The sequence below is a fragment of the Rhinolophus hipposideros genome (assembly GCF_964194185.1).
Source record: "Rhinolophus hipposideros genome assembly, chromosome: 19".
In the NCBI taxonomy this organism is placed as follows: domain Eukaryota; kingdom Metazoa; phylum Chordata; class Mammalia; order Chiroptera; family Rhinolophidae; genus Rhinolophus; species Rhinolophus hipposideros.
Window position 1 is genome coordinate 28,114,683 of NC_138065.1, and position 27,301 is coordinate 28,141,983.

General features: G+C 40.6%; 1 protein-coding gene across 1 annotated transcript in view; it reads left to right on the forward strand.

Moving 5' to 3' along the window:
* Positions 1-404: 404 nt before the first annotated feature.
* The window catches only part of LOC308487225 (sodium/potassium-transporting ATPase subunit alpha-4-like), a gene marked incomplete at both ends in the record, with an annotated part of 35,734 nt that continues 8,837 nt past the window's right edge, over positions 405-27,301 (forward strand). The window contains 16 exon segments of the mRNA XM_081025243.1: positions 405-554; positions 734-793; positions 11,394-11,561; positions 11,565-11,597; positions 12,197-12,310; positions 14,025-14,159; positions 14,429-14,546; positions 17,710-17,978; positions 19,492-19,653; positions 19,655-19,691; positions 19,922-20,031; positions 20,218-20,352; positions 23,226-23,415; positions 23,561-23,605; positions 23,608-23,732; positions 25,533-25,542. Coding sequence (XP_080881369.1) covers positions 405-554; positions 734-793; positions 11,394-11,561; positions 11,565-11,597; positions 12,197-12,310; positions 14,025-14,159; positions 14,429-14,546; positions 17,710-17,978; positions 19,492-19,653; positions 19,655-19,691; positions 19,922-20,031; positions 20,218-20,352; positions 23,226-23,415; positions 23,561-23,605; positions 23,608-23,732; positions 25,533-25,542 — 1,861 coding nt within the window.

Sequence of the window (27,301 nt, forward strand, 5' to 3'; positions counted from 1 at the left end):
GGTAACTCTCTCCAGCCCCAGGCTCTTCTCACCCGGCCCTCCCTGTTCCTGACACTTCCTCTTCACACCTCTTCCTGCTTCACCCTTTTCTCCCCTCACTCTCTTTCTCTCACTTCTCCTCCCTCTGGCCTCTGCACTCCTCTCTCAGTTGTCTCTCTCAGTCCTTTCTTCCCTCACTCACCTTTCCCTTCAAATCTTCACTGTCTGACTCCTCCATTTCTTCCATTTTCTCTCTGCCACCTCTTTTTCTCCCCACCGCTTTATTCTTCTTCTTGCCCCATCCCCTCCTCTCTTCACTCCCTTGGCCACTTGCTCTCCCCCTCCTTCCTTTTTGCTCCTTTATTTCCCCTCACTCTGCTTTCTTCCCACTGGTTGAGCTAGGTCAGCTATATCCAGGGACAGTTATGGGACTTGGAGACAAAAAGGGAATGGTGACTCCACATGAGTGGAATCCAACCCCAAGCTCTAGAAGGGGACCAAAAAGAGGTAAAAGAAAGATAAAGAAGGAAAAAAAGAAGATAGATATGGAGGACTTTAAGAAGGAAGTGGTCATGGTGAGAACACCAAAATGGATGCTGACATATTGCCCTCTGAAAACACTCCTTAACCCTCAGCCTTTTAACATCTTACCCACAGGCCAGAGCCATCCCTCTTTCCCCAAGTGTTTCTTCCCCTCCCCTAGAAATGATCAGGGATCAGCACCTCTCCTTCAACGACTTGGCTGTCCCCTCAGAACGGTCATAAATTAACTTTGGAACAGCTGAGCACCAAGTATACTGTGGACCTGGCAAAGGTGAATGAAGGAACTCCCTGAGGGAGGCAGAGAGAGGGTCCCCGTCCTAACTTGGAGGCTACCAAGACAAAGGCCCCTAACCAATGTTCTTACCCTTAACCTCTGCCCAGTCAAGTTTCACAGGCGACACACTTAGAAAAAGATGATGATGGGAACTATCCCAAAGAAAGCTCAGAATTAGATAAGAGAATAAGAATAGTTTAGGGCAGCGCTTCTCACACCTTTGTCCCTAGGACTCTTTTACAATAATTAACTATCAAGGATTCCAAAGAGTTTTGCTTATGTGGGTTACATCACCTATAATTACAATATTAGAATTTAAAATTGAGAAATTAAGAAACATTTCCTAATTCATCTTAAAAGAAGAGTAAGCCCATCATAAAGTAGTATAAATAATATTTTTATGACAAATAATTTGTTTTTCAAAATAAAAACTTTAATGGCATTTAACATTTTTGCAAACCTCTTTAATGTCTAGCTTTTTAGTAGAAGACAGCTGGATTCTCATATATTTTCAGTATTAAATCTATTGCGATATAGTGTGTCATGTAGCCTTTGGAAAATTCCACTGTACAATCAAGAGAATAAGAGTGAAAAAGGCAAACAATAATTTAGTATTATTATGAAAATTGTATGAACTTGTGGACTCCCTGAAAGAGTCTTGGGACCCCATGGCTTGCCAGACCACATTGAGGACCATTGGGTTAAGAGTAAAATCATATATTACTACTATTAATATTACTACCCTGTTTCCCTGAAAATAAGACCCAGCCAGACCATCAGCTCTAATGCATCTTTTGGAGCAAAAATTAATATAAGACCTGGTCTTATTTTACTATAATATAAGACCCGGTCTTATCTAACATAATATAATATAAGACCTGGTCTGATATTAATTTTTGCTCCAAAGGATGCATTAGAGCTGATGGTCTGGCTAGGTCTTATTTTCAGGGAAACACGGTACTACTGTAACCACTAATACAATGACCACAAATAAAAGCCTTAAATACAAGCCCTCAAAATGTAAGCTCGTCTTAGCTCTAGAATTCCTTTTTTTTAATTCTTTTTTTTTAATCTTTATTGGGGAATATTGGGAAACAATGTGTGTTTCCAGGAACCAACAGCTCCAAGTCAAGTCGTTGTTTTCAATCTAGTTGTGGAGGGTGCAGCTCACTGGCCCATGTGGGAATCGAACCAGCGACCGTGGTGTTATGAGCCCTGCGCTGTAACCAACTGAGCCAACCGGCCACCGGTAGAATTTCTTCATTGAAGGGGTATCACCTGGTAACCAGGGAAGAGCATAGGAGGTTTTTCTTATTTTTATTAAAATTGTGTGTTTTTCAGAGGAAGGTTGGGGAGTGGCTGTTGGGGATTAAGGAGAGCTTCTTTTAAAGTCCTCTAGTAGGTTCTATTATTTTCATTCAAAGAAAAAAAGCAGAGATCAAAAAAAAATGGTGGCGTGAGGTGAGCCTCTGTAACGCTCCCCTGGAATTTACAACGAATCGGACAACAATAACTCCACAAAGGACTCCTTGCACAGCAGACAGGCAAGACAAAGAGGCCCACTACTGAATTCACCTCCAGGTAGGTGAATCGCCCGAGCTGGGGAGGAGGGAGAGGAGAAGTGCGGAGACGGAGCCACGCGGGCGCAGGACACAGACCTAGCTCAGTGCTCGGAGCCTGCTCCTCCCGGATCTTCCGCAGCTGCGGGAGAGGGAAGGACTCGGACTGCTAGGGCTCCGCTTACGGCCCACAGGGCTGAGGGGGCAGCATACAAAACCGCTGAACCCAACGCTCGCTCACGGCAGACCTCAGAGCAAAGACTGAGGGAAGAGGGCTGAAATCCGTGGTTTAAGCCCTCACTGCCGAGCGGAGAACAGAAGCCTTAGGCACGGAGACTAGCCGCCCCCTCCCTACCCTCCCAGAGCTCGCCCCGCCCCCACCTGCCCGGTGCTAGAAGCGATAAAGTAGCAGTGTCGGATCAAAGGACAGAATATTTGCTGCTCTGAGAACTGTGGACCGCAGACACAGATTCGCAGCTCAACTAGTTCCGGCAAAGGGGAGGGAGCTGTGGAAGCAGGACTGGCTGTGGTGGTGGTCGCCGCCATTGCTCTGGGCCACCTCTCACAACTAACCCCGCCCCTAGCCCCACCTATCTGGGCGGATCCCTGCAGGAGTAAACAGAACTGCTGAAACAAACGGGCTCTGAATCTGGTGCAGAAAGAGCTTTGGAACTCCAAAAGCTCTTCGCATACCTATCAACCTGTTGCAGAAGACACTCCTGTAGATGTCTAGGAAGAGAAATAGTAAATCAGTGATTGCCATGAATAACCAAGGCAACAAGATAGCTCAGAAAGAAAGTGAAAAGTCTCCAGAAAAGGAACTTAGAGATATGGACCTTTGTGATTTAAATGACAGAGAATTCAAGATCGCAATTCTGAAAAAACTGAACGAGATGCAAGAAAACACAGAAAGGCAGTTTAATGAACTCAGAAACACAATCAAAGAACATCATGAGCATTTTACAAAAGAGATTGAAATCTTGAAAAAGAACCAAATAGAATTTCTGGAGATTAAGAACTCAATAGAAGAAATTAACAATAAAATATCCAGCTTAGGTAGTAGAGTTGACCAGATGGAGGAAAGAATCAGTGACATCGAAGATAGGAACCTGGAATTTACACAGAGGGAAGAAGAAAGAGACTTGAGACTTAAAAGAAATGAAAGAACTCTACAAGAACTTTCTGACTCCATCAGAAAGAGCAATATAAGAATAATGGGCATACCAGAAGGAGAAGAAAGAGGGAAGGGAACAGAGAATATATTCAAACAAATCGTCGATGAGAACTTCCCAAACTTGTGGACAGAACTGGATCCTCGAATCCAAGAAGCAAATAGAACACCTAATTACCTCAATCCCAACAGGCCTTCACCAAGGCACATTGTATTGAAGCTGTCTAAAATCAATGACAAAGAAAGAATCCTCAAGGCAGCCAGGGAAAAGAAGACGGTAACTTACAAAGGAAAGCCCATTAGATTATCATCAGATTTTTCAGCAGAAACTCTACAAGCTAGGAGGGAATGGAACCAAATATTCAAACTATTGAAAGAGAGAAATCATGAGCCAAGAATAATATATCCAGCAAAGATCTCTTTTAGATATGAAGGAGGAATAAAGACCTTTCCAGACATCCAGAAGCTGAGGGAATTTTCTAATACACAACCTGCACTACAAGAAATACTAAAGGAGGCTATTAGACCACCATCAACAGGGACAACTTGTGGCAACCGAAACATAAAAAGGGGGAGCGTAAAGGCCTGAACTGGAATATGGGAATAGAGAAAGTAAGCGTACTGAAGAAACTGGAATACTCTAAATATCAAACTTTCTTTTACATAAACTCAAGGGTAACCACACAAAAAACATCCAAATCTGAAATATATACTGTAATAAAAGAAGAAACAGAGGGAAACATCATAGAATACCACCACACAGAAATAACAGACAACAACAAAAAGGCAAAGAAACAATGGAGACACAGCCTTACCAGAAAACTAAAGACAGAATGACAGGAAATCCTCACATATCAATAATCACCCTAAATGTAAATGGACTGAACTCACCAATAAAGAGACAGAGTAGCAGATTGGATCAAAAAACTAAACCCAACCATATGCTGCCTACAAGAGACACATCTCAGCTACAAGGACAAGCATAGACTCAAAGTGAAAGGGTGGAAATTGACACTCCAAGCAAATGGTACCCAGAGAAAATCAGGTGTAGCCATAATGATTTCCGATGAAACAGACTTCAGGGTGAAAAAGATAACAAGAGACAAAGATGGACATTTCATAATGGTAAAGGGGACTATACAACAAGAAGACATAACAGTCATCAATATTTATGCCCCCAATCAGGGAGCACCGAAATATACCAAGCAACTACTAACAGAACTAAAGGGAGAAATTGACCAAAACACAATTATACTAGGGGACTTAAATACATCATTGACAGCTATGGATAGATCATCCAAACAGAAGATAAATAACGAAATCGCAGCCCTAAATGACACATTAGATGAATTGGACATAATTGACATATATAGAGCACTTCATCCTAAAACATCAGACTATACATTCTTTTCTAGTGTACATGGAACATTCTCAAGGATAGACCATATATTGGGACACAAAATCAGCCTCAGCAAATTTAAGAAGATTGAAATCATACCAAGCATATTCTCTGATCACAAAGCTTTGAAATTGGATATCAACTGCAAAAAGAAAGCAGGAAAAAACACAAATATATGGAGATTAAACAACATACTTTTAAAGAACGACTGGGTCAAAGAAGAAATTAGAGGAGAGCTCAAAAGATACATAGAAACAAATGACAATGAAAATACATCCTACCAAAATTTTTGGGATGCCGCGAAAGCAGTTTTAAGAGGGAAATTTATATCATTACAGGCCTATCTCAAGAAACAAGAAAAATCCCAAATAAATAACCTCATGTTACACCTTAAAAAACTAGAAAAAGAAGAACAAGCGAAACCCAAGGTCAGCAGAAGAAAGGAAATAACAAAAATCAGAGCAGAACTAAATGAAATAGAGAACAAAAAGACAATAGAAAAAATTAATGTGACAAAAAGCTGGTTCTTTGAAAAGATTAACAAAATCGACAAACCCTTGGCTAGACTCACTAAGATAAAAAGAGAGAAGACACTAATTAACAAAATCAGAAATGAAAAAGGGGAAGTTATCACGGACACCACAGAAATACAAAGGATTATCCAAGAATACTATGAAGGACTATATGCCACCAAATTTAATAACTTAGAAGAAATGGACAAGTTCTTAGAAACATATAGCCTTCCAAGGCTGAATCATGAAGAACTGGAAAATCTTAACAGGCCGATCACCAGTAACGAAATTGAATCAGTCATCAAAAACCTTCCCAAAATCAAAAGTCCTGGACCAGATGGCTTCACCAGTGAATTCTACCAAACCTTCAAAGAGGATCTAATACCAATCCTGCTCAAACTCTTCCAAAAAATTGAAGAAGAGTCAGTACTCCCTAACTCATTTTATGAGGCCAACATTACCCTGATACCAAAACCTGGTAAGGATAACACAAAAAAAGAAAACTACAGTCCTATATCTCTGATGAATACAGATGCTAAAATCCTAAACAAAATTCTAGCAAATCGAATACAACAATGCATTAAAAAGATTATTCATCACGACCAAGTGGGGTTGATCCCCGGGGCACAAGGATGGTTCAACATTCGCAAATCCATCAATGTGATACATCACATAAACAAAATAAAGGACAAAAATCATATGATTCTATCAATTGATGCAGAAAAAGCATTTGATAAGATACAACATCCATTTATGATTAAAACACTTACTAAAATTGGTATAGAAGGAAAATACCTCAACATAATAAAGGCCATATACGACAAGCCCTCAGCTAATCTCAGAATTAATGGTGAAAAGCTGAAGCCCTTTGCTCTACGTTCAGGAACACGACAAGGTTGTCCCCTATCACCTCTGCTTTTCAACATAGTGTTGGAAGTCCTCGCCAGAGCTATCAGGCAAGAGAAAGAAATAAAAGGCATCCAAATTGGGAATGAAGAAGTTAAATTGTCACTCTTTGCAGATGACATGATGCTATATATAGAAAACCCTAAAGACTCCACCAAAAAGCTATTAGAAAAAATCAATGAATACAGTAAAGTTGCTGGCTACAAAATCAACGTACAAAAGTCCATTGCTTTCTTATATACCAACAATGAAATCTCAGAAAAAGAGATAGAAAAAACAATTCATTTTGCAATTGCAGCAAAAAGAATAAAATACCTAGGAATAAACTTAACCAAGGATGTGAAGGATTTATATGCTGAAAACTATAAGACATTTTTGAAAGAAATTGAAGAAGACACAAAGAAATGGAAAGACATTCCGTGCTCATGGATTGGAACAATCAACATAGTTAAAATGGCCATATTACCCAAAGCCATATACAGATTTAATGCAATCCCCATTAAAATCCCAATGGCATTTTTTAAAGAAATAGAACAAAAAATCATCAGATTTGTTTGGAACCACAAAAGACCCCGAATAGCCAAAGCAATATTAAAAAAAAAGAACAATACTGGAGGTATCACACTCCCTGATTTTTCCTTGTACTACAGGGCTACAATAATCAAAACAGCTTGGTATTGGCGGAAAATCAGACACATAGACCAATGGAATAGAATTGAGAACCCAGAAATAAAACCACATAAATATGGACAGATAATTTTTGACAAAGAAGCTAAAAACATACAATGGAGAAAAGACAGCCTCTTCAATAAATGGTGCTGGCAGAATTGGATAGCTACGTGCAAAAGAATGAAACTGGACTGCTATCTGTCACCATGTACCAAAATTAATTCAAAATGGATCAAAGACTTAAGCATAAGACCTGACACAATAAACTGCATTGAAGAAAACATAGGTACTAAACTTATGGACCTTGGGTTCAAAGAGCATTTTATGAATTTGACTCCAAAGGCAATGGAAGTAAAAACTAAAATAAACAAATGGAATTATATGAAACTGAAAAGCTTCTGCACAGCAAAAGAAACTATTGACAAAATAATGAGGCAACCAACTGAATGGGAGAAGATTTTCGCAAACAGTTCCTCTGATAAGGGGCTAATATCCAAAATATACAAGGAACTCATGAAACTCAACAACAAAAAAACAAACAACCCAATTGAAAAATGGACAGAGGACCTGAAGAGACATTTCTCCAAAGAGCATATACAAATGGCAAATAGACATATGAAAAAATGCTCAACATCGCTAATCATCAGAGAAATGCAAATGAAAACCACAATGAGATATCACCTCACCCCAGTCAGAATGGCTTTCATCAACAAAACAAATAGTAACAAGTGTTGGAGAGGCTGTGGAGAAAAAGGAACTCTCATACACTGTTGGTGGGAATGCAGACTGGTGCAGCCGCTATGGAAGGCATTGTGGAGGTTCTTCAAGAAATTACGAATAGAATTACCATATGACCCAGCAATCGCTCTCCTGGGTATCTACCCCAAAAATATAAAAGCATTTCTCTATACAGACACGTGTACTCCAATGTTCATTGCAGCTTTGTTTACGGTGGCCAAGACATGGAAACAACCAAAATGTCCTTCAATAGACGAATGGATAAAGAAGTTGTGGTACATATACACAATGGAATACTATTCGGCGTTAAGGAAAGATGATATAGGAGCATTTGTGACAACATGGATGGATCTCGAGAGAATAATGCTAAGTGAAATAAGTCAGACAGAAAAAGCAGAGAACCCTATGATTTCACTGATATGTGGTATATAAACCAAAAAGAACAAGACAAACAAATGAGAAACAAAAACTCATAGACACAGACAATAATTTAGTGGTTACCAGAGGGTAAGGGGGTGGGGGGTGGGTGATGAGGGTAAAGGGGATCAAATATATGGTGATGGAAGGAGAACTGACTCTGGGTGGTGAACACGCAATGGGATTTATAGACGATGTAATACAGAATTGTACACCTGAAATCTATGTAAATTTACTAACAATTGTCACCCCAATAAAATTAATTAAAAAAAAAAAAAGAAAAGAAAAAAAGAAAAAAAGCACACAAACCTAAAGTGAAAATCTATGTTTTCATGTATTTAGCTGGGTTTCCTCCACCCCTTTTCTTTTTCCTTTTTTTTTAAATTTATTAGTTTCAGGTGTACACGACAAGGTAATACTTAGACATTCATCATTTATATCCCTCACACTGTGAACCCCCCTCCCCGCATCCACTATCCCTCCGACCTTGCACCGAGCCATCACATTATATATATAAAACTATAGTTGGCATTCATTATTGTTTAGCTTCTGGTGTACAGTGCCATGATCAGGCATCTACAGTATCCCTGAGGTGGTCTCCCAAATGGGACACATGTCCATCGAATACCCAACAAAATCTTTACAACATTATTGATTACGATCCCCAAGTTAATTTTCAAAAACCCCGAGGCCATCTTGTGGTTACCAACTGTTTCCTAATCCCTTCACCTTTCCCCTTATCCCCACCCACCCCCGCCCATCTAACAACTCTCAGTTTTTCCTTTTTGTCCCCAAAACTGTTTCTGATTAGGTCATTCACTTATTCTTTTCTTTAGATTCTGCATATAAGTGAGATCATATGGTACTTGTCTTTCTTTTTCTGACTTATTTCACTTAACATAATGTTCTCTAGATCCATCCATGTTGTTGCAAATGATGAGATTTCTTTCTTCTTTATGGCTGCGTAATACTCCATTGTATAAATGTACCACAGCTTCTTAATCCAGTCATCTACCAATGGGCATTTCGGTTGTTTCCATATCTTGTAAAGTGCTGCAATAAACATAGGAGTGCATACAGATTTTTGAATTGGAGTTTTGGATTTCTCCGGGTAGATGCCTAGGAGTGGAATTACTGGATTACTGGATTACTGGAATTACTGGGAAGTTCCATTTTCAGATTCCTGAGATACCTCCATACTGTTTTCCATAGTGGCTGCACTAATCTGCAATCCCACCAACAGTGTACTAGCGTTCCCTTTTCTCCACATCTGTGACAGCGCTTGTTGTTTGTTGATTTATTGAAGATAACCATTTTGACTGGGGTGAGGTGTTATCTCATGGTGGTTTTTATTTGCATTTCTCTGATGGTTAGTGAGGTTGAGCATTTCTTCATATGTCTGCTTGCCTTCTGTATGTCCTTTTTAGAAAAATGTCTCCTAAAGTCCTCTGCCCATGTTTTAATTGGGTTGTTTGCTATTTTTGGAGTTGAGTTGTGTAAATTTTTTATAGATTTGTGATATTAATCCCTTATTGGATATATCATTGGCAAATATCCTTTCCCATTCAGTAGGATCCCTTTTTGTTTTATTGATGGTTTCTTTTGCTGTGAAGAAACTTTTTAGTTTGATGTAATCCCACATGTTTATTTTTTCTCTTACTTCCCTCACGCGAGGCGATATATCAGTGAAAATCTTACTCCGGGTAATGTCCATGAAGTTTTTTCCTATATTTTCTTCTAGATATTTTATGGTTTCAGATCTTATATTTAAGTCTTTAAGCCATTTTGAATTTATTTTTGTATATGGTTTAAGGAGGTGGTCCAGCTTCATTTTCTTGCATGTGTCTGTCCAGGTTTCCCAGCACCACTTATTGAACAGACTGTCTTTACCCCATCATACATTCTTGCTTCCATTGTCATAGATTAGATGGGCATATAGACATGCATTTATTTCTGGACTCTCTATTCTGTTCCATTGATCTATGTGTCTATTTTTATGCCAGTACCATGCTGTTTTGATTATTGTAGCCTTGTAGTATAGTTTGAAGTCAGGTATCGTTATATCTCCTACTTTGTTCTTATTTCTCAAGATTGCTGAGGCTATCCGGGGTCTTTTATGGTCCCATATAAATTTTAGGATTATATGTTCTATTTCTGTGAAAAACGTCGTTTGTAGTTTGATAGGAATCGCGTTGAATATGTATATTGCCTTAGGCAGTATGGACATTTTAACTATATTAATTCTTCCTATCCATGAACATGGAATGTGTTTCCATCTATTTATGTCTTCTTTCATTTTTTACTTCAGTGTCTTATAATTTTCTGAGTACAGATCTTTTACATCTTTGGTTAGATTTATTCCCAGATATTTTGTAGTCTTTGGAGCAATTGTAAATGGAATTGTTTTTTTAATTTCTCCTTCTGATATTTTATCATTGGTATATACAAATGCAACTGATTTCTGAATATTAATTTTGTATCCTGCTACTTTACTAAATTCATCTATCAGTTCTAATAGTTTCTTGGTGGAGTCTTTAGGGTTTTCTCTATATACTATCATATCATCTGCATATAATGACAATTTTACTTCCTCCTTACCAATTTGGATGCCTTTTATTTCTTTTTCTTGTCTGATTGCCGTGGCTAGAACTTCCAGCACTATGTTGAATAGAAGTGGAGAAAGTGGGAAAACTTGTCTTGTTCCTGATCTTAGGGGGAATGGTTTTAGCTTTTCCCCATTGAATATGATGTTAGCTGCCTCCACCCCTTTTCTAAGCTAGAGAGTCCAAGTGTAAATAGTCCGTATGTTATCAACATTCTGTATTGTATCCCATAATTACATTAGCCTTGCACATTATTTCTATATTATAAATTGTCCCCACTAGAGTTGGAGCTCCATAAGAGGAGGGACCATTCTTACTCATTTTGGTATCTTGCCAGGGTACCAAGACCCAAGATGGGTATTCAAAAAGGTTTGTAAATCAGTCCATGAACTAAAAAATCCATTCTATATTAGCATCCTAAATGATATCCCTTCTATAATGCAAATTTTTAAATCCCACTTGTTTAGGAAGAACTTCCAGTCTGACTTTCAGAGAACTTCTTTGGTCTCTAGACTCATCTTGTGGCTATAATGGCAGATCTGAGTTTTGAAGTGGGATTCCTCTTTGCTATAGCTGTTTATTTTTCATGATTTTCTACCCATCCTTATTTCTTCTCCACACAGGACCTTATTCCTGAAGAGACACAGGAAATTCTGACTAAAGATGGACCCAATATAATTACCCCACCCCCAACCATTCCAGAATGGGTCAAATTCTGTAAACAACTATTCAGTGGCTTCTCTCTCCTCCTGTGGACTGATGCCATTCTCTGCTTTGTGACCTATGGCATCTAGATGTATTTCAATGAGGAATCTACCAAAGATAATGTCAGTCTGCTTAACTACTGCTGCCCAGCCCAGTCTCTGCTTAGCCCCTGATACTCTTTTACTCAGCAGCTTAGCACTCCTGAAGTCCTCTGGCCCAAATACCTCGTACTCCCAAGACTTTCTAAGACTAGGAAAACCAGGAAGAACTAAGTTCAGTTCTTCCTGGTTTTCCTAGTCTTTTCTCTGGAAAGCTACTGATTCAGTTTCCCGACATGCATGGTTTGCCACAGAAACTTGCTCTCTTTTATCTTCCCAACTGATCATCATAACACTTTGGAGTCCCTTTCTTTTTCCCAGAATTTTAATCTCTTCATCTCCTTTCACCCCATCTCCCACACTACCCACCTCCTACCCCATGAATAGCCTTCCAGGAGAGGAGGATATAGGCCTTCAGGGACCTTGGATTTTGCTGGCTTCTCACCATAGTTCAGGAAGCCAAGTAAGCCAGCCCTATTTCAGATTCTTCTCAGCCCCTGTATTCTCCAACTGAGTCCTATGGTTCCTTGCAACTGGAGAAACGGCGATTCCCTTCACAATTTTCTGAGGATGAAGAGGAAGAAAAAAACCTACTGATAAGCCCTTTCTTTCCCTACCCCCAGCTGTACCTGGGCATTGTATTAGCTGTTGTGGTCACCATCACAGGCTGCTTCTCCTATTATCAGGAGGCCAAGAGTTCCAGGATCATGGAGTCTTTTAAGAACATGATGCCTCAGGTGGGATTGGTACGGGAGGATCTAGTTAGAGGAGTTATAGAATGTGGCCATAATTATTAAGTTCCCTGGAATATTATATTGTACAATGAGTGAGCCCAGTGAGGCTGGTTATGAGAGGTTTGCTTAGGTTTTACTATATCTGGCTTTAAAAGTACCCTGAGAAAGACACAGCATCACCTATGAAGTGGTCTGCTCTAGAATGCACAATTTGAATCTAATGAGCATAATATGAAACCCCAAATGAGAACAATCTATTTTTTCAAAAAAGACAAAGGAGGTTGGGGAGGCTGGATTCTCCAAATGTTAATGACCTTAAAGACAAAGTACCACTGTGGAAATGTTCCAGATTAAAAGAAGATTAAACAGACTTGACAACTAAATGGCATACCTGGTGCTAGACTGATTACTGTGTTGGAGGAGGAAAAAAAAATACTGTAAAAGATATATTGGGTCAATTGAAAAAACTGGAATACAGACAGTAGATTAAAATATTGTGTCAATGTTAAATTTACTAAAATTGATAACTATTTAGTACCCTAACTCTTGGGAAATGCACACTGAAATATGTAGAATAAAAGATCATGACATGCATAACTTAACCTCAAATGGTTCAGGTAAAAATTTTTTTACATACACACATATGTAAAGACAAAGGACAAATGACAAAGCAAATGGCATAAAATGTTGATAGGTGAATCTGGGCAAAGATTTTACTGGTATTCTCGGTACTATCTTTACTCTTGCCACTTTTCTAAGAGTTTAGATTATTTTCAGGTAAAAAGGTTTTTTTGTTTGTTTGTTTTTTGTTTTTAACTACCTGGAAATAATATGACAGTAGAAAGAGGTTCCTAGGTAAAGGGCTGGAAACTTGAAAAGAAACAGGTTCCAGAATTTCCAACAACACAATTATGTCCTAACACTGTGGCCCAGGATCATCATCTCCTTTTGGTATGAACATAACCTCCTTCCTTCCTTAGGTAAGCGTTAAGGTAGAATGAACTAGGAATTTGGAGACTACCAGTTGCTTTTGCTGCCTCACAAACAACCCCAAAACTTAGTGGTTAAAAACAACGAACATATTATTTCTCAAAATTCTATGGCTGGGCTGTTTTTCTGATCTGAGCTGAACGTAGCTGATTCTGGGTGGTCTAAGATGACCTCATTCACATGTCTGGGGCCTCAGCTGAGATTATTAGGACATCTGGGACTTTTCTCTTTATGGACTTTTCCTCCAGGAGGCTAGCTTGGGCTTGTTCAATGTGGTGACAGAAGGGTTCAAGGCAGCAACAGGGCAAGCTCTAATGTGCAAGCATTTTTTAAGCCTCTGATTGCATTATAATTGCTAATGTCCCATGGGCCAATGCAAACTATAGCCAAGCTTAAGTGTAGGGATGGAGAGGTAGAAACCATTTCATAGAGTGGGAGAAGCATTAAAGTCACATTGCAAAGGGCCCTGCAGACAGCAATGGTAAGAATTTGCAATCTACCAAAAAGCCCTTCAAGAATTATAATCTTGTACACCTGAAAATTATATAATGTTATTAACCAATATTACCCCAATACACTCAATAATAATAATAAATAATTATGTAATGAGTGATAGTGTAAGAAAGGGGCGTCAGAAGGAAGGAAGCCAGGAACAGGAGTTTATAGGCCAGGAGCAGGATGGGGGAACAGAAAGCTTTGGAAATGACCTTACACTGTCTTCCCACAGCAAGCTCTGGTCATTCATGGAGAAGAGAAGATGCAGATCAATCTACAAAATGTGGTAGTGGGAGACCTAGTAGAAGTGAAGGGTGGAGAGCGAATTTCTGTTGACATCCGGCTCATCTCTACACAAAGATGTAAGGTGAGAGAGCCAAGCATGGCCTTTAGGGTATTGTGGTGACCTTGGCTCAATGAAGGAAAGTGATTGGCTCAATGATTTTAGTCAGAACCTTGAGAAGTTACAAGTGCAAATTTGAAATTAGAGACAATAAGGTGCTGGTGTGCAAATTTATTATTCTCTCCGCATGTAAATAATGAAGATGTTGCTGGCAGATAAAAATGTGTCATCTTTACAAATGAATCTTTTTTTTCCCCTGCTCACTTTACGACCCATCCTGCCTCCCATGCCAGGTGGACAACTCATGCTTGTCTGGAGAGTCAGAGCCCCAAACCCGTTTCCCTGATTTCACCCATGAGAAATCTCTGGAGACCCAAAACATAGACTTTTTCTCCACTAACTGTGTAGAAGGTGAATATCGTATCATAAATAGCCTAGGTTCAAAAGCAGAGATTGAAAGATTTCTAAAGGTAGTAGGGTAGGTAACAGTGGTAAATAATCTAGGCTCTCCATCATTCATAAGCTGTATGACCTTTAGTAAAAGGTCAAAGCCATCATTTTCACAATTACACAATGATGATACTAAAAGTCTTCACCATTTAGATTTTTATATAGATTAAAGGAATAATACACATAAAATACTTAGCACAAGGCCTAACACATTGTAAGTGCCCTATTATTCTAGCTAGTGAATGGACTATGCTGTATGAGCTGAAAATAGCACAGAAGCGAAGAAAATTATTCAGCCCTGAAAATTATTCTTCTCCTGAGGCAAGCCCTATCTTCTCCTCACTATTCCAAAAGAAAGTGCAGGCACTGGAAATTTGAGTTCCCAGAAGTGTCATTCACACTTTGGATTTGCTCCTGGTATCTAAGACATCCTTGAACTGGGAGGCAGCTCTGGCCAAAGTGATAACAATGGACTCAATATCATTATGTCAACTTCTTCATCCTTTCCCCTTAAGGGGATCTGTAAGACTTTCTGGAACACACATTAAAACCATTGGTCATACTTAAGAATAAATGTTTGGGCATCTAAAAATAGCTCAATTTAAATTGAATGCCTAGTATGTGTCAAGTGCTATAGATAGCTCTGATTCTCACAACACTATATAACATATATTATCCCTATTTTACACGGAAAACTAAGGTTCAAAGAACTTAAATGCAGTATCCAAGAGCATATCTCAACAGAAAAGAAGAGAATCAAGAATTCTAATGTAGGTTTGTCTCCAAAGCCCATGCTCTTTCCACAGACCCTCCTGTGGAACAAAGCTTGCTAATGACCGCTCTGGTAGTAAAATTAGATAGTTTGGAATTACCTTAAACGATAAGAGTGATATTAAGACTGAAGAAGAATCCAACTAGAAAATAAAATATACATTAAAAAACATTAAAAATTTTTTTGATTGGATAGGACAGAAATATGCCAGTTAACAAGCTTTCTCCAAAAACACTAGATTTCTATTAGTGTTTTTTAGAAAGAAATTTGCTCAAATTTGTCCTTCCAAAGTAGGGTTTTCATCAGCAAAGTATATGCTGCAGATAAGGGGAAAAGTGGATGGTTGCATTCCATCTGAGAAACAAGGATCTTGCTAGAATGCAGGAGGCTTTAATAGGAGACTAGAGGGATCCAAGATGTGGCCAAGAGGGTGAAGCTAGCTTGAAGGAGCTCTTGACTTTTAAAGTGAGAGATTTCTGTGCAATCTGCAAACTAGTAGCATAACTTTAATCTTTATCCTAGAACTTTGCCTCCCTGCTTTCATCTCTGTGGATTTTGACAGGACTGCTGATACAAACATCTCTCTTTGTGTTCTCATGCAGCTTCATGGCGGGGGGGGGGGGTCCAAAGCTATTTCTCTGACACTATCTAAAAGGTTATGAAGGAATCAGTCTGGCCTAGGATATGGGAGGCTAGGCCTTCTTAACCTTCCCCAAAGTTGCCATCATCCCACCCTGTCTCTAGACACATTGGGACTAGTCATTAAATCCCATCTCTCCAAGCATGAGGAAACTGTAGCAGAAGGATGAAAGTGAAGAACTAGACTAACCCATGGAATAGTCTATAGATACAGGTGAAATAGATACAGGTGACACCATAGTGTACTCTTCTCCCCAAAAATATAAAAACCTTTCAGCACCTCTCAATTATTTTAGTAGCTTCCTTTCACAAGGCTCAATGAATGCCTCTGACAACCAGTTTGAAGCTCATCTGTAGAGTGCCTCATGTTGGCAACCTTTCTAGAACCTCCACCTAACATTGACCTGACCTTTCTGGTATCTAAGCCAGGACCCTGTTGTCAGACTCATCTAGCTGAAGTTGACCTTGGAGATCGGTGTTACAATGTTTATTGGAACTGCCAGATTAGAGCTCACTCCTACAAATTACACATATGGTTTTATATTTGTCCTTCTACAGACCCTAAATTCATCTAAATGAAGAAAAGAAAGAAACTAATATTTGAGTGCCTACTATGTACTCTTCTAGGCTCTTTTAAAAACATTTATTCCTCATAGCTCTGTAGGTGTTTTCATCCCATTTTAAAGAGGGGGAAACCTGAGTCTCAGAGTGTTTAAGTAATTTGCCCCAGGGCAAACAGCTAGAAAGTTGGGAAAGTTGAACTTTCAGCCCTACGTCTTTCTGATTCTAAAATCAGTGCTATTTCTACAATATGTTGCTTTTCTGGATGATTCTGGCTGTGACTTTAATAGTAGGAATTTCAGCAATTATGGTGAAGCAGGAAGAATTACTTTGAGCAAAGAACCTTGCCAGGCCCCTCATTTCAAGCCATGTAGGTGAGTGGTCTGCATCATGTGTGTGCAGAGCCAAACGTGATGTCCCAGTTCCCAGTGCCCCTCCAGGTCAATGCTGGTGGAGGGAAGAGCACAGAAGCCCAGCTGTGATGGCCTATGCTACCCAGCAGGGGTCACAGTGGCTCCAGTCAGCAAAGCAGGGAGGGGGTTCAGGGCAGGGCACGGTTTCTCATCTCAACACTATTGACATTTTGGTCAGGATAACTCTTCACTGTAGGGGGAGAGAAAGGCTGTTCTGAGGATGGCAGGATGGTTAACAGCATCCTTACCCTCTACCCATTAGATGTCAGTAGCAACCTCCTCCTACCCAGTTGTGACAATCAAAAATGTCTCCAGACATTGCTTAATGTCTCCTGGGGGGCAAACTCCTCCCGATTAAGAACCAATGGGTTAAAATATTGGGGGATATTGGAACATAGGACTCTAGCAAATGGATAACCATTATTCCTGGGAATTTAGAAAGTTTCAGCTGCTGAAGGCAAAATAAAAAATATAGAAGATATTTAGATCAAGTAATGAAGACCTTGAGAGTGAAGGTAATCATGCAACAAAATTGGGCATCTCTGGAGAACTATGAAATTTCTTCAGAGATTTTTCAGACTAGATGACCCTTGTATAAACTAAATATGAGGGGAATAGAACATAATGACCTCTCAGAGAGCCTTGAGTTTCCACCTTGTTTTTGACTACTGGCAGCTTTGTCTTTGTAGAAAACAAACCGAACATCCTTCCCAACTCAGACTTCCCCTTTCATCTGCAGGAACAGCCAGGGGCATCGTAATTGCCACGGGAAACTCCACAATGATGGGCCGCATTGCCACCTTGACATCAGGCCTGGAAGCTGGCAAGACCCCCATTGCTATAGAGATCGAACACTTCATCCATTTTATAACCTCGGTGGCCATTTTCCTTGGTGTCATTTTCTTTGGGCTCTCCATTATCTTGGACTACAGCTGGCTGGAGGCTGTCATTTTCCTTATTGGCATCATTATAGCCAATGTGCCTCAGGGGCTGCTGGCCACTGTCACTGTGAGTAGCCAGGATGGAGGGTGGTCTTGGAAAACAAATCACTCCAAGAAAGTGAAATCACTAGTATCTTTTTCATTGTTGAATCGCTCAAAAGCAGAGTACTCCTGATGTGCATACAGGTGTCAAATTGTTTAGTTCCCAAATTACATTGACTTCCTCTACCCATATTTTCTGGAGCCTTCTCTTTCTTCTCAATAAGAAAGGAAGTTAGTTGCAATCCAGAAAGCATTAGATTATAACTCTCCAGGATGAGTTCCAGTCCTGGGTGTACTGGCCGATGAACTTGGCCAAATCACTTACCTCCAGGCCATAATTTATTCATCAATTTTTAGAGGAAGATTAATTAAGAATCATAGAATCTTATTGGAAAGGACTCAAAGCCCGTATAAATTCAACCTTTCAACCAATGCTAACTATCTTATACAAAGTTAATGGGAGATGATGATTGTTTTTAGTCATAAGAGGACGACCCCTTTTTGTCTCAGTTCATTTCATTGTTGGGTTCCTCTAGTTCAATTGCATCATGTTGAGCAGAAATTGATTCCATGTTTGGACCCACTTTTTCCATCTGAGGAAACACAAAATAAGTCAATTCTCTCTCTTCTACAAACCACCCTTTAGATTTTTGATAGTAGCCATTATGTCCCCTCAAACTCTCCAGGTAAGAATTAAAATAATCCCTTTCCCCCTCACCATATGACAGTCTTCAAGTCCTTTGTCTTGGTGATCACCTGTTTGGTGTATGCTCTAGTTTACCAATACCCTTCCTAAAACAGGAATGAGAATAATACTTTGGTTGTGGTTGGACTAGCACAAAAACATCAGAACTAGTGATGTTATGTAAATAAACCATAACCCCATGATTATGTAATTCTGCACTTACATTACCCTCAGCCTAAGAATTCATTAGCTTTTGAAACAATCTTGTCACACACCTGACTTTTACTGAATTTACGGTCAATATAATTTATGGTCAACAAAAATCTTCTGGTTTAACTGATTCTGCAAGTCATCTTCAGTGCTGCAATATTCCTTCTCAATTTTGTCATTCTCTGCATTATTTAAAACTATTGGTATTATACAACCCCTCCTCCACATACAGAATCTTATACTATAATAAAAGAATCTTATACTATAATAAAAGTCAATGTGGTCTCTGGAAAGATTGGACTTGAGAAAGAGATGTGGCCTGACTTGAATGAAAGAGGCTGATGAAAAAGATGATAGGATCATGGGGGCGTGGAATATTCCTGGGACAATAAGAAAATCATTATCTATTATACCCTGGTAAAGTAATACACTCTGGTTTTGGAACTCTACAATAAAGTACAAACCAAAATCACTTCCCAATTTCCTTTACCATAGTCACAGATGGAGTTTCTAAAGACTAGGTCAGAACAAAAGGGAAATTAGTACAAAATTTTTTTAAAAAAATCAGATATCCAAAACACAGAGTGGTATGAATAGCCAATATCTTCTCTCCACTTATTCTTTGTCCTCTTCATGGTCTTAGGTGTGTCTGACACTGGCAGCCAAACGCATGGCCAGGAAGAACTGCCTGGTGAAGAACTTGGAGGCGGTGAAGACACTGGGCTCCACCTCCACCATCTGCTCTGACAAGATGGGCACCCTCACCCAGAACCGCATGACCATCACCCACTTGTGGTTCAATTTAGACCACCTATGAGGCCGACACCAGCGAAGAACAGATTGGTGACTAGGGGAATTGGTGGGCCAAGACTAAAAGGATTTGGAGGATGTGATGAGTGAGCTGAGAGGGAATGGTGAGTTCAAACAGAAGACAACTGGAAAGTGAATGAGAGAAGAGAAGTATGAAGAAAAGGAGATGTCTCTGTGAAGTTTTGGGGTATAGAACAGGATGGGAATAACTCCCTGCTTTAAACTCTCCTCTCCTTTGCTCACAGTCTGTTCTTTCTCCCTAGGGAATACATTTGCCAAGGGCTCTGAGACCTGGTTTATTCTGGTCCGAATTGCTGGACTCTGCAACGGGGCTGACTTTAAGGCTAATCAGGAGATCCTTCCCATAGCTAAGGTGTCAGGCCTAAGAGGGTAGAGGGTACTTCAGTGTTCGGGGTATAACCCACCCTCTCCCAAAAAAATCTCTCCTGGTGCTCAGTGATTTCCCCATCACCCCTCCCCACTCTGCCCCTCTCCTGTCCCACGGACAAGGCCAGATGCCCAGGCCCTCAGGCTTATATACAAAACCCCATCTTGGCAGCGGGAAACAGCAGGGCATGCTTCTAAGTCAGCTCTCCTCAAGTTCATTGAGCAGTCCTACAGTTCTGTGAAGGACATGAGAGAGAAAAGCCTCAAGGTGACAGAGATTCCCTTTAATTCTACCAACAAATACCAGGTACAGAACCGACAAAGATAGAAGAATGATTGGTGGGGCTCATCATTTGGGGAAATGAGAACTTTGCCTTTGTCTTCAACCTCACCTCTGAGCAGGAGCATAGACAGTGGATAACCAGCATCCTCACTAGGAGGAAGGTTCATCTCAAGAGATAGTGACAAATAGGTGCTGAAAGGAGCAGGTGATAAAGGGAGAGGCTTCAGTTCTAAACAGAACTTGAGGTTATGCCACTTGTGGAGACAGCAAGTCATAAAACACTCTCTTAAGGCTGGTTGGTGAAAGTCACGTTATAGTCCCTGCAGGAGACTCTGCTGTTAGGAGACATCCTTGTGGCTACTGCAAGGTTACCTGCTGAGGAATAAGGCTGGATTTATAAGATACTTCCCAGACATACCTATTTCATTAGTTATCAAATGTTTGTTTTCATTCCATGCCTGCAATTCTAGCAGCTGCCATCAGATCAAGAGTCTCCAGTATGTTTCTGAAGTTAATTTCCTAGGAGCATTATGTTCATTAACCAGGGAGAAATGGCAAGGGAAGGAAAACTGTTGAGTGAGGGACACTGGTGGCACTAACAATAAAATCCATGACAAGGACAGAAAACACAGTATTTCTCTCCCACATGAGAACCCTGGCACACTTTGAAGAGGGGGGTTATGGTGAAAAGTAGGAAGCGGCAGCATTGCCATGACTGGAATGTACCAGCTAAGGTTTGAGTTCTATGGGACAATTGTGATTTACTCAGGGGAATGGGATTCTACAAGTTCATGCACTGTTGTAAAGGTCAGTCATTCAGATGTGGGTAATGGAGAGAAAATAGGACTCCCAAAATTCCGTTTTGTTTTGGGGTCTTAAAAAACATACAATGGTGCTCACGTCTGCAGCACATCTACTAAAATTGGAAGGAAGAAGCGAAGATTAGCATGACACCCGGATAACACACTAATTTGTGAATCATTCCACATTTTTATGTTCGAAAGTTGCTTATGAGGGTAGATCTTAAAAGGTTTCATCACACGAAAAAAATATTTGTAACTGAAAAGAATAATAATAAAATAACAAAAATTATATAGATTTTTAAAACCCAATTACCTATATTGTCACATTGAATACTGAACAAGTTTAAGAAATAGATCCATAGTTTTTGGCCTCAACTGGCTTTTGGTCAGTGTAATAAGATAGGGTCTCCCAGGCCCAAACTTAGTTCCACTTTTTTTTGACCTCTTGTTTAGTGACCTCACTAATCAGACAGGAACTTTCTGCTAGGCAGGGTCCAATAAAAGCCTTGACCAGAAATAATTAGGTAACTTTTCCTCTACATGATTTAAATAAAAGCAAAACATAGCCATGGCATTTGTTAGGATGTCCAGCAAAATAGCAACTTTCCCCAGAATGACCACATTAGTGCGTTTTCTGAGCTAATTGAATATCACGTTCAAACAGCAAAATCTTCCTCCATGGTGAACTCCATGTGCTCGGCCAACCCACCAGCCACCCGGCTCTTGCAGGGCTTGCTTGGCGAATATGCCAAGAAAATCCCTCTATCTACTTTCACTCTCTACAGACAACTGCCTTAACTAGCTTGCTCTTAGGGTGGTTAGAGGCTCCAGTCTGCCAAGGAGTTCTTAGCCTGCTGGTCATTTGCGGAGCTTGGATTCTATCCTTCTCTGAGATGAAAAGGAAGAAGGTTCTCTGTTCTGTTATTTCAAAATTTCTCCATTTTTATCTGTGATTTTCTATCAAGATGTGATTTTTCTGTGACCAAGTTACTAGTTTATGTAGGTCTTGTGTTATCTCCAATAATCTCCAGCAGTCAACAAATATGTATTAAGCACTCAGAATATTAAGCTTTTAAAAACTTTTACAGCTTTCTGCTTAAACGAGTTAAGGCTTTGCCTCCTAACTCCTTAAGCATATTTTGAATATAACTGAACAGTTTTTTGAAAGTTTCTAGTGGAATGTTTTTAACCAAGTTTTACACACAGGTTGCTCACCTTGCTTATCTTTTGAGCAGTGCAGTCTGGCCACCATCTCATTTCCTTTCAATGAGCTGATTTTGTTACCTAACAGGCTGTGTAGAAGGAATTTCCTGTGGATCAAAAGAGGATTCACAGATAGTTCCTTTTCACAGATGAGAGGTCAATGGAAAATGCAAAACCAAAGTGGACCTCATTTTTCTCTCTTCCTCTTGTGTTGTCTCCTCAGGTTCCCTTCATAAATATGCTCTTCCCACCTCCACCCCCAGCCACACTGACCCTGACCCTCCACTCGACTCGTGACCCCCTATCTGCACCATCCAACTCGTCTTGCACCTTTAGTAGAGAGTGGAAAGAGGCCTAGAATGACTAACCTGTTTTTAAATTGTGCTGTACCGTTTTTAAAGTATTTTTTACAAATAACATCTCATAAAAACAATGAAGTAGGCACCGCAGAATCATTCACATTTTATCAAAGGCACTAAGGTTTTTAGAGGTCAAACAGATTGACCTGAGGTCATAAAGCATTCCTGCTGGCCCTAGAACACAAGTCTGCTGTCTTTGCTTGCCCCACCACTTCTATTCTCTAGCCATCCAGGTATAGAGGAAGCAGGAAAAGTGAGTGCACCTGCTATTGCCAATAGGGCTAAGAAAATAAGAGATTCATTGTGCAAATAACACCGGGCTAGTAGGTTCCTGGAAAGGAAGAGGGGTGAGCTGACCGTGAGCCCAATTTGACTAGAGAGATGGAATTACATTAGGGTCCGAGGACAAAGAAAATGGAGGGGTATGAAAAAGGTTGCCTATCTCTTTACCCTCAAAAAACTTTCCCTTGCTTTTTTACCTCTGACCCTGCTCTCTCTCTTGTTTCACCAATGCTTTTTCTCCTCTCCCTAGATGTCCATCCACCTTCGGGAAGACAGCTCCCAGGCTCATGTGCTGATGATGAAGGGGGCTGCTGAGAGGCTCTTGGGGTTTTGCTCTAGTTACTTTCTGAATGGGCAGGAGTACCCAATGGACAATGAAATAAAAGAAGCCTTCCAAAGTGCCTACTTGGAACTGGGAGGTCTGGGGGAACATGTGCTAGGTGAGGAGGCTGTGAGAGAAGACTTTGTAAAAATGGCATCAAGTGGTTATGATTTGTGTGGTGAAAAACCGAGGATGTTGGGGTGAGTGGGATAGGGATATAGATAGCTAAATTACTATTAGTTACCTTTTCTGTCTCTCTCCAGGGTTCTGCTTCTTGAATCTACCTAACACTTTCTCCAAGGGATTCAAATTAATACAGAAGAAATCAATTTCCCCATGAATAACCTTTGTTTTGTGGGGTTCATATCCATGATGGACCCTCCCCAAGCTGCAGTGCCTGATGCCGTGGGCAAGTGTCACAGTGCAGGGATTAAGGTAAACCCTTTACCACCCCAGAAGCCCCACCTGTCACATATTGGAGCAATAGAAGAAAGCCTTGCATAGAGTTGGTTCTTAATAATCTTGGTTTAATTGATTTCTCTTTCCTTCAGCTTAGGATTTTTACTCTTAAGAGATAACCTAATAGTAAGTTTCCTCTATAGTTAGATGCCTGTCTTGCATTGAACATTAGAATCACCAAGTAAACTTTAAAAATCTGATGCCTAGGCCACACCCCAGATCCATTACATTAGAAACTCTCAGGGTGAGACCCAGGCATCTGTATTTTTTTTAATTTCCATAGAGATTCCATTGTGCAGAGAAGTTTGAGAACCAGCACCATAGGACAGTGCTTCTCAAACTAATGTGCATGTGATATTGATATCTTCCCTGCTTGTACCTGATAAGCTGGATCCTAGACTTGGGGGAGGGCAGGTTACAACAGGGGTGTGTTATTGGAGGTATTTAAGGAGAACGAGATGCTATCTGTTAGAGCTGGTTTTATCTTAGTCCTTTGACTACTGACAGTTTGTCTGGGAGTAGCCGGGACCATGCTAATTTCAATGATTGGTTACTAGAGTGGGAGCCAAGGAATGGACATAGGAAATTATTCTAAGTGAATTCCCTGATTGCTATTAATACAAGATGTTTGGGGGGATACACTCCTTTGCAGAGATAGCATTATTATAACACATCTACATAGAATAACCAAGGTATCCTGATATTCCTCCCATCATGATAAGCTACAATATCATATTGTGGGAGATAAGTGGAGAAGGGTTTTATTTGAATTTTCCAAGCTTTGAAATGGACTATTAGAATGAGTAATAACAGAGTCAAGATGACAGAGGAGGAAAATGCCGTGCTTGCCTCCTCTCACAACCACATAAAAATTACAACTAAACTACAGAACAACCATCACTGAGAATCACCTTAAGTCTTGCTGCACAGAAGTCTTACAACTAAGGACATGCAGAAGAAGCCACCCCAATACTGGTAGAAGAAGTGGAGACTCAAAATGAGCTGGTACCATGCCCACATGAGGCAATTAAAAATTGTGAGAGATATCTCAGCTGTGGAGGTACCCCCTGAGGAGCAAGGGTCCCAGCCCCAAACTGGGCTCCTTCACCCAGAGTTCCAGTGCCAGGAAGAGAAGATCCCATAGCTCCTGGCTGTGAAAATCAGTGGAGATTATGGTTGAGTGAGGGCAGCTGGAATCCCAGGCATTCCTCTTAAAGTGCCCATGCTTGGACTTATTGGCAGACTGACTAGCTCTGGGATCCAGCTTTGGGGCATCAGCCTGAAAGAGACATATAGGACAGAACCAAATTGCCTGACTTGAGAGTAAGCATTGAAAGGGCATCTTTCTCCCAGGCAGAAGTGCTAGCAGAATCCATTGTTTCTTTGTTGAGCCATCCTTCCTCTCAGTGTGCAGACACACTGGCTACCATATCTGAGATGTCATCAACCTAGTTAACACTGTTCTCCCACCCTGGGGATTCCCTGAGACCCTGGCCACCCCACCCCAACTTGCAGGCCCACCCAAGCTGCTTCCAGTGGCTTTTCCATACAAACAGCCTGTCTTGGCTCATACTGCAGATTTTCCTAACATTTTTCAAAGGTTCACAAACCCCAAATAAGCATCACCTGGCCTCAGCCTGCCCATACCTCTTGCTGAGCAGCCCCAAACCCAGCATTGACAGTAGCCAGCCTTGGTTTGAGGCTAGGGGTCTCAAGGAATCTCCAAGGCCAGTGCAGGTGACAGCCATTTGCAGATTGCTTTGTGGCTCATGCCAGGTGGCCCAGGGTAGGGCACAGCCTGCAGCTGAACTTCGCCTGTGGCAGGGTCACTCCCAGGAAGGGAGATGGAAACCACAAAAAAGAACCAGTCAGAAATAAAGGATACAGTAATGGAAATGAAGAGTATGTCACAGGGAATCAACAGTAGATTAGATGAAGCAGAGGATCTAACCAGCGTTGTAGAAGGTAAGGTAGCAGAACTCCCAACCAGAACAGCAAAAAGAAAAAAGAATCCAAAAAACTGAGGAGAGTTTAAGGGGCCTCTGGGATAATATCAAGTGTACCAATATTCACATGATAGGGATTCCAGAAGGAGAAGCGAGAGAGCAAGGAATTGAAAACCTATTTGAAGAAATAATGACAGAAAACTTCCCTAACCTGGTGAAGGAAATAAACATACAAACCCAAGAAGCACAGAGAGTCCCAAACAACTCTGTTTCCCCGAAAATAAGACTTAGGTGGACAATCAGCTCTAATACATCTTTTGGAGCAAAAATTAATATATGACCTGGCATTATATTAGATAAGACCCAGTCTTATAGTAAAATAAGACTGGGTCTTATATTAATTTTTGCTCCAAAAGATGCATTAGAGCTGATTGTCTGGCTAGGTCTTATTTTGGGGGAAATATGGAAGATAAACCCAAAGAGGCCAATGCCAAGATACATCATAATTAAAATTCCAAAGGTTAAAGACAAAGAAAGAATCTTAAAAGCAGCAAGAGAAAAGCAGTTAGTTACCTTCAAGGGAGCCCCCCCCCCAAGACTGGTAGTTGATTTCTCAACAGAAACATTGCAGGCAAGAAGGGAGTGGCCGGAAATATTCCAAGTTATGAAAAGCAATGACATACAACCAAGATTACTCTACCCAGCAAAGCTATCATTTAAAATTGCAGGACAGATAAGGAGATTCAGACAAGAAAAAGCTGAAAAGCTGAAAGAGTTTATCACAACCAAACCAGTATTACAAGGAATCTTAAAGGGATTTCTTTAAGATGGGAGGGGGGTTAAGGATGAGTGAAAGGGGAAGGGATTAAGAGGTACAAAATGGGGGGAGGGGAGTACAAATTGGTTGTTACACAGTAGTCATGGGAATGTAGGGTATAGCATAAGGAATATAGTCAATCATATTGTAATAACTAGGTATGGTGCCAGATAGGTACTAGATCTATCAGGGTGATACATGGGAATGAGGTTGGGGGCAGGGTGAAAAAGGTGAAGGTATGAAGAAATACAAACTGGCAGTTAATACAGTATGGGGGATATAATCAATGATGTTGTAATGATCATGTAAAGTGCCAGATGGTCACTGGACTTATCAGAGGAATCACTTCATAAACTGTGTCCAATGCGCTATACACCTGAAGCTGTAGTTGAATAATATTGAACGTCAGTGGCTCAGGTGGTTGGAGCGCTGGGCTCCTAACGCTGGGCTCCTAACGCTGAGGTTGCCGGTTCCATTCCAACGTGGGCCTGTGAGTTGCGCCCTCTACAGCTAGGATTGTGAACAACAGCTCTCCCTGGAGCTGGGCTGCGGTGAGCAGCCGGAGGTCAGCATGAGCTGCAGTGGCCTGTCCCAGACTGCTGTTTGCTGCTGTGGGCTGCTGTGGGCTACTGTGTGCTGCCAGGAGTGGCTGGCAGCCAGCATGAGAGGCCGGCAACCATCATGAGCAGCCAGCAGCCGACGAGAGCTGCTGTGAGCGGCCGACCACTGAGTGGCGACCGATTGCCTCAGCTGGGGATGGGGTGGGGGGGGTGCAAGGCTCA